The following is an 18,116-nucleotide window of genomic DNA, read 5'->3' as shown; positions in this document are numbered from 1 at the left end:
TAAAGCAGCAGAATAATTTGCAAAAGCTGACACAGACCCAACTTTTGATTTATTTAAATCAAGTTTATGATGTTTAAGGACGAACAACTAAAATGAGCTAATAATTAACAGCATATTATGATTTACTAAATCTGTATGAAATGGAAATTAATTGAGAAGTTCTAATCAGAGAGTAATTGAAAAGGATTCTGTTTCATTGAATTATTGGAGATTCTCTGAAGATGTGCTCATAAGAACTGAACCCATTCACCTTCATATTGAATTAATTAAAACAGCTTTTCAGATCTGATCATTTTATCGTTTTATGAAATTTGACCAAATACACTGGATTACATTTGTTTCCAATTGCATACAAACCTTTATTTCAAAAACCAAACCAACCAATCCCCAGTTAGAGTACTGTGGAGTAATGTTTTGTAAATGGTATCTTTAAAAAGCTGAATGCAGAAGTTTTTTTTATAATTTGTTAATCAACATCATTTTACTTACTGTTATTGTTTTTCTGCCGAACTTTCACTGAACCAACTCTGCATTTCTCACAATAAATATTAAATCAAAATGAAGAACATGTACAGATGTAACAGTTTTTTTTAAATCTATTGTTGTTTTCTTTTTTTTGCAAAATATTAATTTCATCTTGTTATATATATTATATAATATAGTTTGTTTAGACTGTTAATCTGTATTTATTTTCTTGAGCTTTGAGGCTCATGTAAAATAACCTGTATTACTATTCTGAATGTGAAAATAAACACCAACTCAGATAAAACCTGTAAATTCACGTCCATGTGCAGAAGACATGGGAAACACGTGTGTGTGTTTGTGTGTATTATTCTGTCACGTGTCCGTACATTACTGTGTATTGTGTATGAGTAGGCCTCTCTGTGTTTGTCTGTTGTTTTCATACCTGAGGGGCTGCAATGGAGCGTCTTGTTGCACTGGACCAAACTGTGGCACTGAGAGGGGAGAAGAGTGGAAGTGGAAACGATGCAGAGGAACAGGGTGAACTACGACAGGTTTTAGTTGCACATATCCAACTGTGGATGTTGGAGAACGTGGTGGATGTTAATGAAGTGAAGCATCATGGAGCACAGAGACTGAGCAGGATGAGAAATGATCGAAAGGTTGGAGATGAAAAGGTCAAGATCGGACCAGAGGGCTTGAATTCAGGGGTTCAGGGGTCAGGAAGTGGGCGCAAACACAGACAGAGGCGGAGGGGTGGAGATGTGGACACGAGAGGATGTAGGAGAAAAGTTCGAGGGGGTCCTAGTGGCTGGTGGACATGGCCCAGGCCCCTTCCATCCTCCAGACAGAGAAGGCATAGCTGAGTCTCTCGTGGGCCAGGTAGTTGCAGCTGGCCAGCTTGGCGTCCATCTCGTCGCTCTGCAGCACCTGGTAGAGGAAGTCGATGTAGCGCGAGGCCAGCTTCAGGATCTGGATCTTGCTCAGCTTGTCGGAGGGTAACGTGGGGATGATCTTGCGTAGAGATGAGAAGGCATCGTTCAGCGACTGAGTGCGTTGACGCTCCCGCACGTTGGCTATGACGCGTTGAGAGTGGAGGTCCTCGAAGGGCTGGTCCGGCCTCAGGCCCAGCGGCGTGGGCGCCAGCGACACGACAGTTGTGGGGCTTTTCTTCACCCTCTTGGGGCCGGCTGGCAGCAGGCTGGTGGGGCTGCCGGTGCTGCTCTCCTCGGCCTGACTGAGACTGTCCTTCTTGGGATACGGCGAACGTTTGCGGTTCCCTGATGGGTGGTTCTTCTTCGACCCCCTCTCCAGTTCCTCTTCACTGGCCCCCAGCCCTCCTTCAGGGGAGTTAGTGCAGGAAACCTCTTCTCTCATTGTATCGTCCACCAAAGACTTTCCACACTCCACAACAGAGACGGACGTAGTACGGCTCTTTTTCACTGCCAACCCCTGGTGATAGCCCGACAAGCTTTTGCCACAAAACTCTTCCACTCCGTCAAACAAAGTTACGGCTGCTGACGCTCCATCTGATTGGACGTCGCTCTGGCTGCTCCGTTTCCCGCTTAGCTTGTTAAAATTCTCACTTTCACATTCCCCCTCTCGACCTGGCAGACGGAACAACAACAAACCATCTGACAGGCAGGTCCACCTCTACCTCTTTTATACCCAAACGCTAACCCAGTGCCTGCAGGCACTTCTCATTGGCTCAGCGGACTTCCAGAGGGCGAGGTCCGTCCTGAGACAGGCAGGGAAGCAGGAAGAGAGCGTTTGCTGGGCGGGCGGTAGAGTAAGGGGGTAAGTGGTGCTCTCAGCCAATGAGGAGTGCTGTGTCTAATGTTGCAGAGATGTCTGAGGCTTTATGGGTTCCAGATTGGTGCTGGAGCGTCAGTCCGCATGCAGCCATGTGTCTGCATTCTTGTTCATCAATTCATTGTCAGGACCAAAATCAGCCTTAACTTATTATTTCCAACAGTTGAGGGTACTTGCTTTAATATATACTTTTATCAAATACATATGATTAAATTTATATGGTATTTTCATGATTAAACAATTTTTAAACCTTTTTTTTTTTTACAACAAATGAGCAACATTAAAGTCATAACTCACACATAGGGATGGAGTGAGAAATGTTTTTCGAGTTCACATTTGATGTGCACCAATGCCGAAAACCAGTCTCTGAAAAAACAAATCTGTTCAACCAAGGGTCACAACATCAACCGAGTCAGTGATGATACTGCGGATTAAAGACTGAGGGAGGATTTATGGGTTAAATAATGTACTTTATGATGTGGAACTTATGTTTATAAATGGTACAAAGCAAAGATTTTTGCCGTGACGAATGGTAAAGCTCTGCAAATGAAAAAAAGGACTGTTCATAAATCTGTTTGGCTGCAGCAGATTTAGGTACAGAGAAAATATGAGGTTGTGAGAGCGTAATCTCACAGGTTTTTTTCTGACCCATTACTGAAATGCTGATTTACTAAAAGCTCTTAACACCTGACTGGTGCTTGTTTGAGAGAAGTACCTGAATCAATGAACACTTCTAACATCACAGCTGACGTCAGCCGTCCTCCTCCTCTCTGCTGGATCAGGAAGGCAGCGCAGACAGGACCCTAAATAACCCCTGACCCCTGTGGCCCAGTGACCTCGGTCTGCAGAGGTGAGAGAGCACCTAATTGTGCCATCCATGGCCCCGAGGCAGAGCCGACACATGTTCCACCTCCACGCCGCTAACCCATCTGGATCTGCAGCCGCTTAAACACATTATCGCAGTTGTGACACAGCAGACAGGTTCTTCTTAAGAAACTGACAACGCACGGCTCGGGGTCCACGTTTTCTCAATCTGTGTTCAGGCGCCAAGGTCGGGGGAGCTACAAATTGAACCAATGACTAAGTCTTGTGTAATCGTACCTTAGAATCTCCATCCTTTTCCCAACATTGTGTCCATTTATGCCTTCATGCGTCACAGTGACTCAAGTGCGGATCACTGCAGAGAAATCTTGTGGGTAGTTTACCGCTCCTCCAAGCTGCAGAAATCTTGTGCTTTTTGATGACAGCATACTTAATGGTACCCGTTACATTTCAACACCTCCAAGACATGTTTTTTACAAGAGTTACTCTTTCCTGTTTCCAAAACTGAAACTGCGCTGAGATAAGACGTTTTTTTTTCTTTTTCAGAAATAGGTTTTATTTACTAACAAACATTTCATGGGTTGTTGCTAAATCTCATATCAGTCTCCATAAGCTGCTTGACAGCTTCGAGCCGACAATTTGGGTGTGATTGCGGCGGCACTTGAAGGGCCGCATGTGCAGGGAGCGGCTCAGAAGATTTTTGATGAGCCCCATGATTGCGCTGGTTTACATTTCATTCGGAGAGCGAAGTTGAACGGAAAGTAGCTTGATCCCAGTTGGGTTCAATCAACTTGAAAAGGAAAGAAAAAAGAAAACTCATCTGGCCATCAAAGCAAGGCCGTGGACAGAGACAGTGAATTATACGAGGTTGTATTTACATAACAGGCCGAGTCAGCTCCGGGATTAACTGGTATTAGAAGTTTGGGCTTATTTGGAGCTCCGGTGGAGACATCGGAGGGACAGGAAAGTCATTGCTGCGGCGGCTAATCTCAGGAGCAGCCGCTTACCTTTTAGAGAAAGCGTGGCAGCGTGCCACCACCGCCATGGAAAAAATTAGCTAACGAAGCGAGTAGTCCAACAGGAATGTCGTGGCACACTAGAAGAACAGAAGGGAGAAGAAAGCGAGAGAGAGAGAATAGGGAGAAGAATAGGAAAAGGGGAAAAGAAAAGGAGAAGAAAGGCGCGGGAGAAAGGGGGAAAAAAGTGAGGCTGTCCAAACAGAACCAGATGCAGGAGTGTGGAGGCTCGTTTGATCTCTGTCCTCATAGGCTGATTGATGTTGCACATTTCATTTCCTTGTCAGAGTCTTGACATAATGTTTCACTAAACACTCAGGTCCTGCTCTCCTCTTCGCTTTCCTTCCAACGGGTCATAATTAACCCTCTGCGGAGCTGAAAATAGATCATACGCATCATACACATATCAATATATATCAATATATATTGGCTTGCACAGACACACGGGGGAGTTCGATATCAAAGAAGACCGATGTGTTGTCTATTTCTGTCTCCGCACCATATGGTTTGGTCCCGACTGAAATACGGCACTGTGGAGCGGCCGTGTTGAAACTTTGAAGTTTGGAGGAAGAAAAAAAAAAACAGTTCATAATGCAGTCAGTTCAATTACCGTCATACGCCAAGAGGTCGGAGCTCTGCAGTGACGTACTGGACTGGTAGGAGCGCACCGGTGTGACCAATCATAAGTGATGTGTTTGGAAATCCACGCTGGCTCGACAAAAGGAACCAATCATTAGATTCCTGCGCACCTTCACCCAGGGAGTTTCTTCACCCTCCCGGCCGCTGTTATTGATGTTTGCACACACACACTACGCCCTGCCCCCCCCCCAAAAAAAAACCCACCCCCACCCCAACCCACTCCTCATACCCATCCTTCCACCGCTCCATCCCTCCCGAGGAGCCTATAGTGGCACAAAGAGGCAGACATCTGGGACCCATTTCCCCCCCTGGAGAAGCCCTTCCTGTGGGGTATCCACTTAGAGGGGTTCTGGAGGAGCGGGGGGGGGGGGGGGGGGGGGGGTTGAGGGGCTGAGGGGTGAAGGTATAGGCTAGGTGGGGGATGGTTGTGATGGGGCTGGGTGGGGTAAAGGGGGGGGGGGACTTCTCGCAAACTAACATGAAAGGTAACCTTGTGTTTTTTTTGTCCTGAGCAAAAAGTCACATCATGAACACGGATTCAAGTTTTGTTGACGATCAAACGCTCGTTTACTCTTTTTTTTTTCATGAAGAGCTCGATGAGGTGATTATACTTCTGCCTTAGTGGTGGGATGTACATTTATATTTAAATACTTAACTTGCATACATTTAAATTAGGGTACTTTTCACTGTTACTCCAAAAAACCTATATCAGCAAATATCTACTTTCTCCTCTGCTACATTTTCACAATAAACTCTGTTACAGGTTCACATTGTTTTCTACATTTTCAAAATTAGTCAAGTACGAGAGTTGTTTCAACGATCCATTCAGAGCAGGCAGGTAACATTAAACCCCGCCTCCTTCAACAGTAACAGTACCTGTATCTAATGGAGTAGATGACCAACTTCCACTGCTAGGATCACATTGAATTTTGTCAATTGGGAGATTTCTGTTGCGCATGCACTTACCTAAATCCAATGAGGTCCGCCATCTCAGACGCCCCTGCTTTCTTTCTTATTTTTTCCCAGACATCTTCATTTATTGATGGCTATTGGGACGTGAAGAGGATTTCAGCCAAGAAGATGAAAAATGTAGAATTTCGTTGAAGTAAAATGTTTGAGTCCTTCCTCCACAACGAAAAAGCTGGTTAACTTCGCACAAAGACTGGAAGCTGCCCAGCTCTTTCTGAAGGCAACAAACCAACCTATCAACTCCTTGTAAGTTGAAAAAACAGAACATGATTATTTATTACAAACTAAACCTGAAGAGTAAAAAAAACAACTATTCACCGTTTTACTCCTTTTCACTGCAACCCACATTAATTTTAGCAACCAGCTAAAAATCATATTTTTCACAATTTCTACCTGTTCCTTTGAATCGACAATTCTGAAACATAACAAAGTTGAGTTTTCAAGACTTGACCAACAAAGGAAGCACACAATAGAAATGACATTTCTTCAATTAATCAACACAAGATCTTATTAAAAGCCTCTAAAACTTAATTTCTCAATGAGCTTTTGTTTCTATCAAAGTGAGAACAGGTCTGTTTTTTTAACAGAAGATGTTTTCTCTCGTCTACTGACAAGTGAGACACTATCTGTGCTTCAATCACAGTATTTGAGTCAAACTGTTTATGTTGTGGGTATATATGATACATATAGTCAACTCTGTTTGTATAATACATTTTTAGAACCTTCATTTTCTTCATTGCTTATTTAGTCATAATTACATGATAACATAGAGAAACACTCAAGATTTGAGATAACATTTTCCGAGACTTTAAACTGGATAAAGGACATTGGATCACAATCCCACAACAATCGGCAAGCTCCATTTGATAAGGTGAAACGTTGCTGACGAAGTTCATCAGACCATGAGGTGGGAGAGTTTAGTCAGATGTTTATAGATGCCGTCAATGTGTGTTTCTCACATATAAAACCACAACCCTGCATTTAAAAACACTTCCCTCCCCCACTGCGTGCGAGCCTGTATTATTCTTATTTAGCTCTGACTTATCTTCTCCTACTTGACCGTAATTTATCATAATATTTAGTGCTCAAGCTTCCTTCAAATGTCCCTGCTTTCATGTGTAATTTAGCCAATATCCTGCTCTGGCTCTGATTACAGTGTTTAAGTGCTGGGGTCCGTCCATGGCACATTACAAACTCTCCCAGTGGAGCGCACAGCTGAGCTGAGGGATACAGCTCGCTGGGCTGCTGTAAACTGGGCAGCAGGTCAGGCTGGATGGAGAGTGGAACAGAGGAGGCAGTGCATTGTGGGTACAAGCTGACGTTCACTGGGGATCATGGGCAGTCAAGATGAGTTTCGCTGCTTTGGATCGTAAGTTTTAGCAAATGGATTTATCAATAATAAATATGTCAATTGTAATTTATCGAATGGTTTTATGTCATTGGAACACTTTCATTCATGTTTAGCATTTTTAACCAGTAGGGGGGAAAAAAGGTAAATAGTTTATAACCGAACTAATGTAGTTGAAAAACCCATAAAGGCCACTTTATGGGTTTATACATAATACACAGTCATATCTTGCCCTATAATGATATATTTGATATTACTACAATATATTATACTGTCTTTATGAGTTTATACATCATTTCACACTCATAGGCATCCACAGGAGAGATCCCAGTTATTGAGAAATACAATGATTATAACTTAAAGCTGCTTAAAACCAGATTTAAATGTTTTATTAACCTTTATAATGTTTAATTACGAATAGAAAAATTGTAAGTACAATTATGCCCCAAAAAAATGTTACTCTTCCGTTTGAGAAACAGTTCCATTATATTTTACAATAAGTCATTTGTGGCTCCAGATCCTCCAGTGGCTCAGTCACAACCTGGCAACCAAAAAGTTCCTATCATTAACTTTTTAAAACTGATCATAAAGTAATAGTGATATTTGGTAAACTATAACTAGGGGGTTTCTTATTACAAGTGGTTTTTCAGTTTTAATGTTACACAAAGGCAAACCACATACGTTAGACATAAAGTTTAATATAAGGAGTAGATGTCACGTGAAACCTCTTAGGATTCGCAACAGGATGCTTGTGTCAGTGTCTGTGTGGTAGTGCATGTTTGTGTGTGTGTGTGTGAGTGTGTGCGTGTGCATGCATGTGGAAGGTTGCTCGAAGGTTGCATCATATCATGTCCATATGGGCAAACAGCAGGTCATGTGATCTCCTGTTGCATGTGATAATGTGAGACAGGGGCAACACCTACCAAGAACAGCTGCACGGAGCCCTAGAGGAGGTTCAAAAAACTGATCCTTGCACGTTGACCAGAATCTGTGCGATTACTTTAAAACCGCTGAGTGTAATCAGCCAGGCAGAGAGATAGTGACGTTACACACAGCTCTATATATAGCAAACGATCACATGAAAGTCAGTCTCCCTGCTGAGTCAGCCGTTCACATTCGACCCTACTTAGACTTTCGGTGAGTCCTCAGATCACAGCTGACCATGTGGTCACTCGAGCTGGAAATCCTGTTTCAGCGTGAACGTCAGAAATGAGCTTTTCAAACCACAAGACTGTTGCTCACAGGAGAGGGTTCACAAGAGCGTGTGCACCTGAAAGAGAGAGACGAGGATAACCACTCAGCATCCCTGTGTGAATCTAAACTGCTGATCAGGTCCCTCTCTGTTCCCTGGTTTCAATGATTTGTATTAGGTAGACCACGATGTGCTCACTACTTAGTCGCTGCTGGAAATTCAAATAGCACTGGAACACCTTTTTGGCCCTCTGTGAATACGGCTCCTTGTTGTAGAATAACAAAAACAAAAAAAAACACAAACCACAAATCGATTTCTTTCGATAAGGAGCCTGGCAGGGAGTCAACGGCTGCCGTCTCCAACCTCCCACTTCAAGTAGTGGTTGCTGGAAGCAGTGTCAAACTGGGATCTGTGGAATTAGGCTCTATCACGCATCCAGCCCTGTCAGGCAGTGCGGCACTCTGTGCAAAGGTGGAGAGGAATGCTGCCTCTCTACAACAGAGCTATTGCATTAGAAACATCAACAGAGCCAGCTTCAAAGGGGTGCGCCTTCACATTGAATCAATTCCCATAGATTAGATGACCTTACCAAAGTTACATTGCGCTAACGTTTCTTTATGGTTTTTCAAATCCCTCGCTCTGGTTCTGTTTCCCCTGTGAAGCCACTTCAAACGGCCTCTGCCATGGCATATCCCTTTGTGCTCTAAAACAGCAAATATGTGTCTCTCTAAAATGTTTCAGATGCGAGCTCGCAGTGGTCCCAGAGGCACAGACGGCATCGTGCACAGAAACACAATGAGTCGAGGGAGGGAAGAAACAATGGCTGAGTGTAAAGGTGGGACGTCTACTGTGCTGTGTCCTCTCAGACCTGTGTGCTGACAGCACATTAGAAGCCCTACCTTTACACTCAGCTAATGCGCTGTCAACAGGCAGGCCCTGAAGGAGAGAGAGAGAGTGTGACCGACCGGTGAGTGATGGAAGGCGACGATAAAGACTGAGAGATGCACAGAGAAGCAAAGTAAAGGATAGAAATGCTGCAGCGGTAAATCAGAGTGGTAATGGAGGAGATGGGAGGGGAGGGAGGCGGGGGGGCTGTAAAGGTCCAGAAACATATGTTTCAGTTTGTAAATAAAACAGTAAATTGCTATGGATATTGCTTAAATATCTGTGGGCTTTGTACCACACTTTGCGGAAGTTCTTCGGAAATCATTCAGGGACGGCCTCCTTTAAATGCCAAAGCAGCTTCTTAATGTCAGAGGCCATCTGGTTCTCGACCAATTCAAGATGTTTGTTTTTCATTTAGTGTTTTCCCCCTCTCTTCTTTTTTTAGATCAAATGTTTCACTGTTTTGTTTCATTAATACCACCATTCATATTTCGCAACCGACACTGTTGGACGTCACGCAGCGCAGACACAAAGCTGGGAATCCTTTCCCAGGTTTTATCAGAAAGTATACAAATAGTTTTATAACGATGAGGTACTCGAGCTTTACTTGTGTTTTACAGTTTTATACAAATATTGCACTACATGTTTGTGGTAGATGATCATTTTCATGTTTAAATATTTATATTTTGTTATATGTAAATTGTGTATGTTTAAATAACAGCAGGGGATACACATATGATCAGAAGTGTAATACTTTTCCATCTTACTACTTGTGTAGCTCGGGACTTTTACTTGTTTTGGATGATAGTGTCGTATTCCTACTTCAACTGTAAAAGATCTAAATGTCTCCTCCATCATTGTTAATTTATAAGCTTAGGATAAAACCCAAATATCCAAAACAAAGTGTTTACAGCAGTGTGGAAGGAAGTTTTCAAAAGTGTTAACTGTGTAGAAATATTATAACCATACTGCAGAATTTCAAATTACGAATATTCAAAGTTCTAAAAATAAGCTCTCTCAAATATAATAATAAAACTTCTAAAATAAGGTTTTTTTGCAATCAAATGTCAGTACAAATAAGTAAAAGTGAGGATGCAGTGTTATGATGTTTTATTATTTAACCGAGTGAGCTGTCCTTATATCAGCAGGTGATCGAGATTAAGAACATTTTTGGCCACTTGATATTCCACTGGGTATCTCATGTATAACGACGCATCATATCTTAGATAAAGATCGCGTGTTTGGTTTGTTGAAGATCAATCTGAAAAGCATTTTACAATAGATACAGCCATCAAAAGAGGAGCAGCACTTACAGCACAGTTGAGTAGAATGAGCTCGAAATACACAAGTTAAGTAAAAGCCCCCTAAAACTTGTACTTAAGTACTACTTGAGTACTGTACATGTACTTTTGTTACACTCCACCAGTGGACATTGTACTGCTAATACTTCTGCATAAGTAAACGCATGACTTTTATCAGAGGGTGTTGCCGCTCTCAGTTGAGCGACAGATCTCACTTCATCTTCCACCTCTGTGTCCAATGAGCTATGGTAATTGTTTAATGCTCTGCTCTGACTACACGTTTCAGTGTGTCGGCGGGTTCATATAAACAGGTCTGAGAGCGGACAGGTGGACTTGTGCTGATCGTGTCCTCCATGTGCATTTTCAAATATTTAGATTCTGACGTCGTGTGTTGAAAGAGTGTGAGTAATGCAGAGGAAGCATTTCCCCTGTCGGCTGTTTGTTGCAGATTCTGATTCGGTCGCTTTTTAGTATCTAATTGAACAGGATGTTTAGGATATTTGTGTTATTTGAAAGTATAAACTATTGTTTCCAGCCTCACCACACTCTGCCAGACTGCCAGTCAACACTCGAGACAACTTCCTTCCGCGATTTGAGTAGAAAGGAGTCCCATAATTGAGTGAAATGAGAGCCCTCCCTCTCTTTACATACCACACAAACAACACACACGCACACACTCCCTCACACACACATTTTACAGGATGGTGTATAAACTTAATAGGATGCATTTGGTTCCACATCCCCCAGACTGCTCAGTGGAAAGAGAGCTGGATTGTTTTTCAGTTTCTTAATGTCGAAGTTTATAACGGCCAGATAAAAAATATTGCCATGGTGATCTAACCACAACATGGCAATTACCTTGATGCAATGAGACTCGGGGGGCTCACAAACAAACCATTGTAACACAATTAAGATGCAAAAAAATGTCCTTAAAGCACAGAGGAAGGATGCAGCCAAGCAACAAAGAAAGTGAAACAGTGACGATATGATAAAGTATCAAAGTTACTGATCTGTCCAGTAAATAATGAAAGGCTCTCTTCATTAATTCCCATAGAAGGTGTTTTTTCCTCAGCAGCTGCAGAGATGCGTTAAAGAGACGTGTTTTCCATCGGATAATAAGAATAAACATTATCTAAACAGATATTCTCCTGCAAACCAATCACTTATTTATAATAATGCACCGAATGCTGATTGTGCTGTAATAATTCCATCACATATTTTTCACATCAACTTCAAAGTGATTCTATCAGGCGGCTACCTCGAAAAAAAAATCATACAGCAAAAAACTCTCCTCCCCCACTTTCCCTTTGAGGGACAAAATAAAAATGTGGATGTATGGAATAATTGCCCGACTTCAAAGTGCAGGTTATTGGTCTGCATTTACTGTCGCGATTGCAATGCTGTGGGGTGTTTTTTCTTCATAAACGTGGCTCGGCTGGGTGGGAAAAGTGGCTCATTCCTCTCATGGCACAAATCCCACTCTAATGCCCAACACTGACCCTCCTGACCCAGACTTAGAGGGAGAGAGAGAGAGAGAGAGAGAGAGAGAGAGAGAAAAAAAACTGCACGTGTAGCACCTTCAGTCTGCTTCTTTAACACCTTCTCATGTTCTATGAAGGTCCCAGTGAAAATAATAACTTGTTTTCCTCTGTTCATCTAATATTTTATAGGAACAGAAACTGTAAAAGATGCCGACACATTCCTTGTCATAAAAGAGGAACAGTTACGAATCACTGGCAAAGCTATTTTATAAGATTTCACTGCAAAAACGCACCAGAGCACAGGAAGATGGGAAACAATGTTGTTTTTTTATTAACGTGGCTCTCACACACACTCCTGTACAAACACACACACACACTTACTCCCACACGTTGTTGTTATGCTTCATTTCTCACATTGGCAGTGAACAGAGATCTAGAACAATTAAAGGAAATAACACCAAAATAATCTCATTATTTCTGATGAGGACGATATAAAAATAACATTCAAGCAACTGTGGCAGATCAAAGCCCTAAACTGAGAGCCATATTCTAAATTATGATTTCCGACATTTCCTACTCTTTTAAAATAAAACTAATGTAAAAATCATTCTCATCATAAAAAATGCCCATTGATAGTTCAAAAACATGTTCAATCCAAACATGTGGTGCTTATTTGGGATTGCACATAAGCACATTTGCTTGAGTGTTGCACATTTGTCCTTTGCGGAACCCTGACGCTCTGTTGAAGCAGTGTTTGGATGAACATTAAAGCCTTGTATCACACATTTCTTCGTATATGTACGTGCTACTAGTGATGTGCAACACGCCTGTCATGATTCACAGGTATAGAAAAACCATAAAGAAAACACATAGAGGTAAAAATTACAAAGATGGGATGTCAAGCACAAGCACTGTAAATGTTATTTCATTATTGGAACAGTGGCTCCCTCTAGAGGCTGGACTGCAACTGATAATTACCACTGAGGAGTGTGTGGAAACGTGACAGTTCAAAATGATAGTTTGGAGTTGTTTTGTTTGAATGTGCGATATTGTAAACATAATCAAATTGATCAAGGATCATATAAATCAGAGCACGACTTCTCTGTGAAGTTGTCAAGACGACAACAAATCCTGCAGGTTTGGGGGGGGAGACCCTGGTGAGACACTCAGAGCAGAATTTCAAACTCCCCCCTGATTCCTCTTCTGGTGTCCTCTGTCTCTCCCATGCTGTGACACTCCGGGGTTACAGGTCAGCACAGTGAGTGAACAGTAGAGTCTGAGTGGGTCACTGGTGATGACATCAGAAGTCGCTGAGGATGCTGATGTCGGCAAACTCTTTGCGGTAGCGGTGAGCGCCCAGGGCGAGCAGGAAGGACCACTTCAGGGTCATGAAGCTCCACACACAGGACAGGTAGAGACTGTTGGGGTCACTCAGGGCTGTGATAGGAGGAGACACACAGATTAGTATTCAGCAATCTGCAGACCCTCTGCAGTGGTGTATTACTTCATTGCATCCACATGAACAGGACGCATGGAGGGACGACCTAAAAACAGAATCCCTCTGCCGCAGATGTTGATCTGCAGAGGCATAATGTCTTTTAACTTTACTCCAATATATAATATGATATTGGGAAAATATGGGATTTTTATTTATTTAAAGTGCATTTATTTGTGATATTCCTAGTATCTCCAACATCAACTAATTTGAATTTACAACAATGTAATATATTTAGAATGTATTCATTTGGATCTTTGTCTCCAACCTGTGGAGCTTCTGAACATTTTTAAACTTCTGACATTTTACAAAATTAAAATAAGTTCCTTTTTACTTAATGTTTGGAAGCAGGAAGCAAAACGATTTTCACTTTCATCCGAACACCACTTTTAGCAGCTTGATGAATGGTGCCCTGGCTCACAGTTGCGGTTCCACTTAATTCCAAAGATGTTGAGATCAGGGGTCTGATGATGCCGGTCTAGTTCCTCCACATTAAAGTCAGTGCAACACTTCCTGTACAGACCCTGCTCTTTGCACGAGGGCATTGTCAGGCGGAAACATAAAGGGGCTTTCCTCACACACACTTTGAAACATACTATTGTTTACTGCTGATTTCTGTTTGCTGGAGCTTTAAGATTCGAGGTGAAATGTAACTAAGGGGTCCAGCCCCGAGCCATGAAACAAAAATACCAACGGGATTGTGGACAAATGCAGATTACAAATGATGTTCTGCTTAGACCTTTATCCTGTAATATTTTGGTTTATTGTTACTATTACTACACAGCGTTGAATACTTTGCTGCATAACAAATTTCACACAGGCTCCAGTACAGTGTAACACATCTGTATACTCTACATTAACACATAGAGAACAACAATTTGCACACACAAACACACAGATACGAGAAGCAGGACAGCGATGTAGCAGAACTCACACTCTTTGTTGCTGATGGCGACAGACAGGAATGTGATGAAGGCTACGACTGCGAGCAGCGAGAAGAAGACCCCGATGAAGAAGAAGAACTTGAGGCCCTTCAGCCAGGTCCTCCAGTAGTCCTGCAGGTACATGATGTGAGTGATGAGGGCCCACAGTGCCAGCACACCTGAGTCAAACACACACAAACACACACATACACAGTTAAATCTAAACCACTTTAAAAAGTCATTTTTTAACTCTTGAGGCCGCCTCTGTTCACATGTTATTCCAACACACACACACACACATTTGTACTTCTATCTTAGTGAGGACACTCGTTGATATAATACATTCCCTAGCCCCCTCCGCTAACCTTAACCATCCAAACTAAATGCTTAAGTCTAACCCTAACCTAATTCTAACCCCAAAACCAAGTGTTAACCCTCAAACAGCTCATTGAAGAAGTGGGGACTGGACAAAATGTCTTCACTTTCCAAAAATGTCCTCACTCTGTAGGTTCTATGCCTAAAATAGTCCTCACAAATAGATAAGTACAGGACCACACACACCCACACACACACAATACACTCTCTGTCCTCATTGTTTTTTATGTTATTGTTGCATTGTAACCATAGAGTGTCTATAAAGACTGTAACACAGGGACTGACAGTTTTGAAGAAGTACCACATTCAAAACCTACTGTTGCTTTTTACAGAAAGCCCTGAAGTCCGACAATAAGCAGACGTGGATGTTATTCAGGAAGCAATGAGGCTTATTGAAATAAAAACAAATATTTAGCGCTCTTGAAATTATTAGCAAAAAAATGTATGTCACAAAAAATAGAATTATTTGTATGTGACAGTCTCAGGGGTTCAGCAGGATTGTCTCACTAATATTTGAGCAGTACTGTTTTGCTTTCTAATACAGATTACAATCCAGTCTCTTTCTCCCAAATTCAGAATCTGTCACGCACTGTGCGGAGTCGTTTTTTTGTTAAGATACCGTGAAGCCAGAGTTTGCTGTAGGGCTATAAACTGACTTGGTGGTTTTATATGATTTAAATGAGTATACCTGACTTTACAGAGATTTTAACAGAGGAACGGTATTTTATGGGCATCGCCTGTGTCTGGTTAATACCCAGTCCGCCTATAGAGTCGGTGTGGCGCCTGCTACCAATCCAGGATCAGAGATCAGCGCACTGCAGCCTTAATATTACTTTCATTGAAGTCACAGATTCTTGAGTGCACCAAAAGACACATGCTCTCAGGAAGACTAAAATTTGTATTTCTCTCTGCTTATTAATTAGCTGATTCTGGTTATTTTCAATGGCCAATCAGATTCTGCTATAATCCCATCTGCCAAATCATGCTGTTGCTGACTCTAAATCCGCCGTCAGCCGTCATTTCAGTGATCTGCTGTAAAAAACGCCTCTAGCCCCAATCGCCTCCAGTCTTCATCCAAAGCCCTGGTCGAGTCCAGCAGAGTCACTCATCATCATGTCAGGGCCCACGACTGCCACCAGTGTCTAGACCTGTGGGGGGGATTCCTATTCTATATTCAGCTTTGCCCCCTTCTCATCCTGAACACATCACATAGGGTTCGAAACGCAAAACAGATACTTAACATATACCATCACTTTCTTTGTGTGCATGACAATAACAATGTTTGTTCAACTGTAACGTTGAAGTGTCTTCTGATTGAAGGGAAGTGACTACCAGTGGAACGATGGTGTTAAGATTAAAATGGGCTGCAACAGTCTCAGTTTTTAAATGACCCAAAGCAGTAGATGATCTGAGGAGTGACTGTGCATTTTTAGAGGCAGACATATCATGACACAGCAATTTCGCCAAGTGCTGAATCACTGAATCACACTTCTGCCTTTATGTTCTCACTTGTTCTTTTTTTTTTTCTGTGAACATTTCACAATGAACTGGATGAAACTATGACAGAGCGATCTGAACAGTATCAATCTGACTGCAGCCTCTGCTTCAGTCTCAGTGTTTCAGTGAATGTTTGGTGCAGATGCTTATTTAGTGACAGTAACACTTTCAGGATAGTGTGATGATGAACACGCCAAATTCACACCCCCAGTCGCCATCATGCATTCAAAAGACAATAAAAGGGATTGTGTCCATGTATAAACTAAGCACACATTTGATATTGTTGCCTGTTTGTCAGAGAACAGACAGAAATCACCTGTGAGGGTCACTGATCTTAGCATTGTGAAAGAATGGTCTGGTCTTTTGAAAAAACACTAAAACTGATAACACTACGTCCTGTGGTCGGAGGAGAGCAGAGTTTACAGATATGAACCTCAACTGTGGCTCAAAGGTCACGTGGCAGACTGTCGCCGAGTTGTTCATAAAACCAACTCCTCTAAACGAGCTGTAACATCATTTATGACACTACACACGTGTACAAATATGTATAAATCGATTTAAACACAGTCTAAAATCCAAACCACGCTTAAAAAAACAAACTCGGAGGATCATATATAATCATTTTAGTGCAGCACTGTTTACTCTACATTAACACCAACCTGGTGTTAATGTAGAGTATTCAACTTTAAGCATTTCCATGCCCTCCCAACAAACAGTGGTTTATATTCTGCTGAGTACACTATAAAATTCACTTCAATTCAATAATGTGAAAGTCAAAAATATTCTTTGAAAAAAGGTTTAAATGAATGTGAAGTATAAATCATTTATATAAGCAAAATGTTGACATTGTGCTTTATATTCTATTTTTATATTAATGCAATAGCTTTCTTTTAATAAAGGTTATATAATAGTTGTGTTTTCATTTTTCCAACTAAGGTTTTCGATTATTTAAGGCAATAAAAGACTTAAGAATGTGAAACCTGCAGCAGGATGCTCTGCACGTTTATTTAAAGGTTCAGTTTGTAGAATTTAGGAAACATTTATTGGTGAGGTGTCATGTTGCAGCTGAACCCCCCTCACCTCAGCCTCGCCTTCCAAACATGACAGAAACCCCCGTGGTAGCCTTCAGTTGTCATAAAAACTCAAAAGGTGTTTAGTACTTTGTCCAGTTTGGGCTTCTGTAACACATATTGCGGCCTCCGTAGAGAGGACCTGCTCACGATGTAAATATATATTTTTTTTCTTTTTCTGCCAATAGATCCCTTTCACCTATAAGACAAAATGATCGAACTGATCACTACAGTCCTTCAAACACAAGTGTCTATGGGAATATAAACAGGATCCGTTTCCAGTCAGTGGGCTCAGAGAACTGCAGAATACATTCAGCCTGAAGAGGAGGTCACTGCTGTTTATCTGCGGGCTGGAATAAACACACGAACATGACACAGACAAAACACCAGCTGACTGACATAAACAGACACACACACGCACACACACACGCACACGCACGCACACACATACACACACACACACACGCACGCACGCACACGCACACACGCACACACACACACACACACACACACACACACACGCACACACAGCAGTGTTTACCTGACAGTCCTCCCATGGTTGCAGTCCACGGCTGCTTGAACACGATGTTCCACACCAGAAAAGCAGAGCAGCCCATGATCGTACCGAACGAGGCGTACACGATACTGACGTGCGTTTTATTTACAGCCATGATCACATCAACATACAAAAACAATAACAAATACAAAGGCGCCGCGCGAGCGGAGAAAGGGACACGAGCACAGGAGAAGCGAGTGTGAGAGACAGACACAGAGAGAGAGACAGAGATTGAGCGGGGGTAGAGAGAGAGAGAGAGAGAGAGAGAGAGAG

At 42.1% G+C, this 18,116-nt stretch overlaps 2 protein-coding genes across 2 annotated transcripts in view; both read right to left on the bottom strand.

The window, feature by feature from the left end:
* The window catches only part of LOC128452320 (twist-related protein 2), a 5,898-nt gene extending 3,800 nt beyond the window's left edge, over positions 1-2,098 (bottom strand). Inside the window, exon 1 of the mRNA XM_053435516.1 lies at positions 908-2,098. Within this exon, the coding sequence (XP_053291491.1) occupies positions 1,267-1,839 (573 nt within the window). The 5' untranslated portion in view covers positions 1,840-2,098 and the 3' untranslated portion in view covers positions 908-1,266. The remainder of the gene's footprint in view (positions 1-907) is intronic.
* A 10,137-nt stretch (positions 2,099-12,235) lies between these two features.
* LOC128460002 (heme transporter hrg1-A) lies at positions 12,236-18,116 on the bottom strand. The gene is made up of 3 exons (XM_053444990.1): positions 17,829-18,116; positions 14,357-14,524; positions 12,236-13,364 (listed from the first exon to the last, which is right to left on the bottom strand). Exons 1-3 carry the CDS (start codon positions 17,956-17,958, stop codon positions 13,228-13,230), a joined length of 435 nt encoding a protein of 144 aa, XP_053300965.1. The 5' UTR covers positions 17,959-18,116; the 3' UTR covers positions 12,236-13,227.

Source organism: Pleuronectes platessa, chromosome 2 (assembly GCF_947347685.1).
Source record: "Pleuronectes platessa chromosome 2, fPlePla1.1, whole genome shotgun sequence".
NCBI lineage: Eukaryota > Metazoa > Chordata > Actinopteri > Pleuronectiformes > Pleuronectidae > Pleuronectes > Pleuronectes platessa.
The sequence above is the reverse complement of the archived record's forward strand: the minus strand, read 5'-3'. Positions and strand labels throughout refer to the sequence as shown.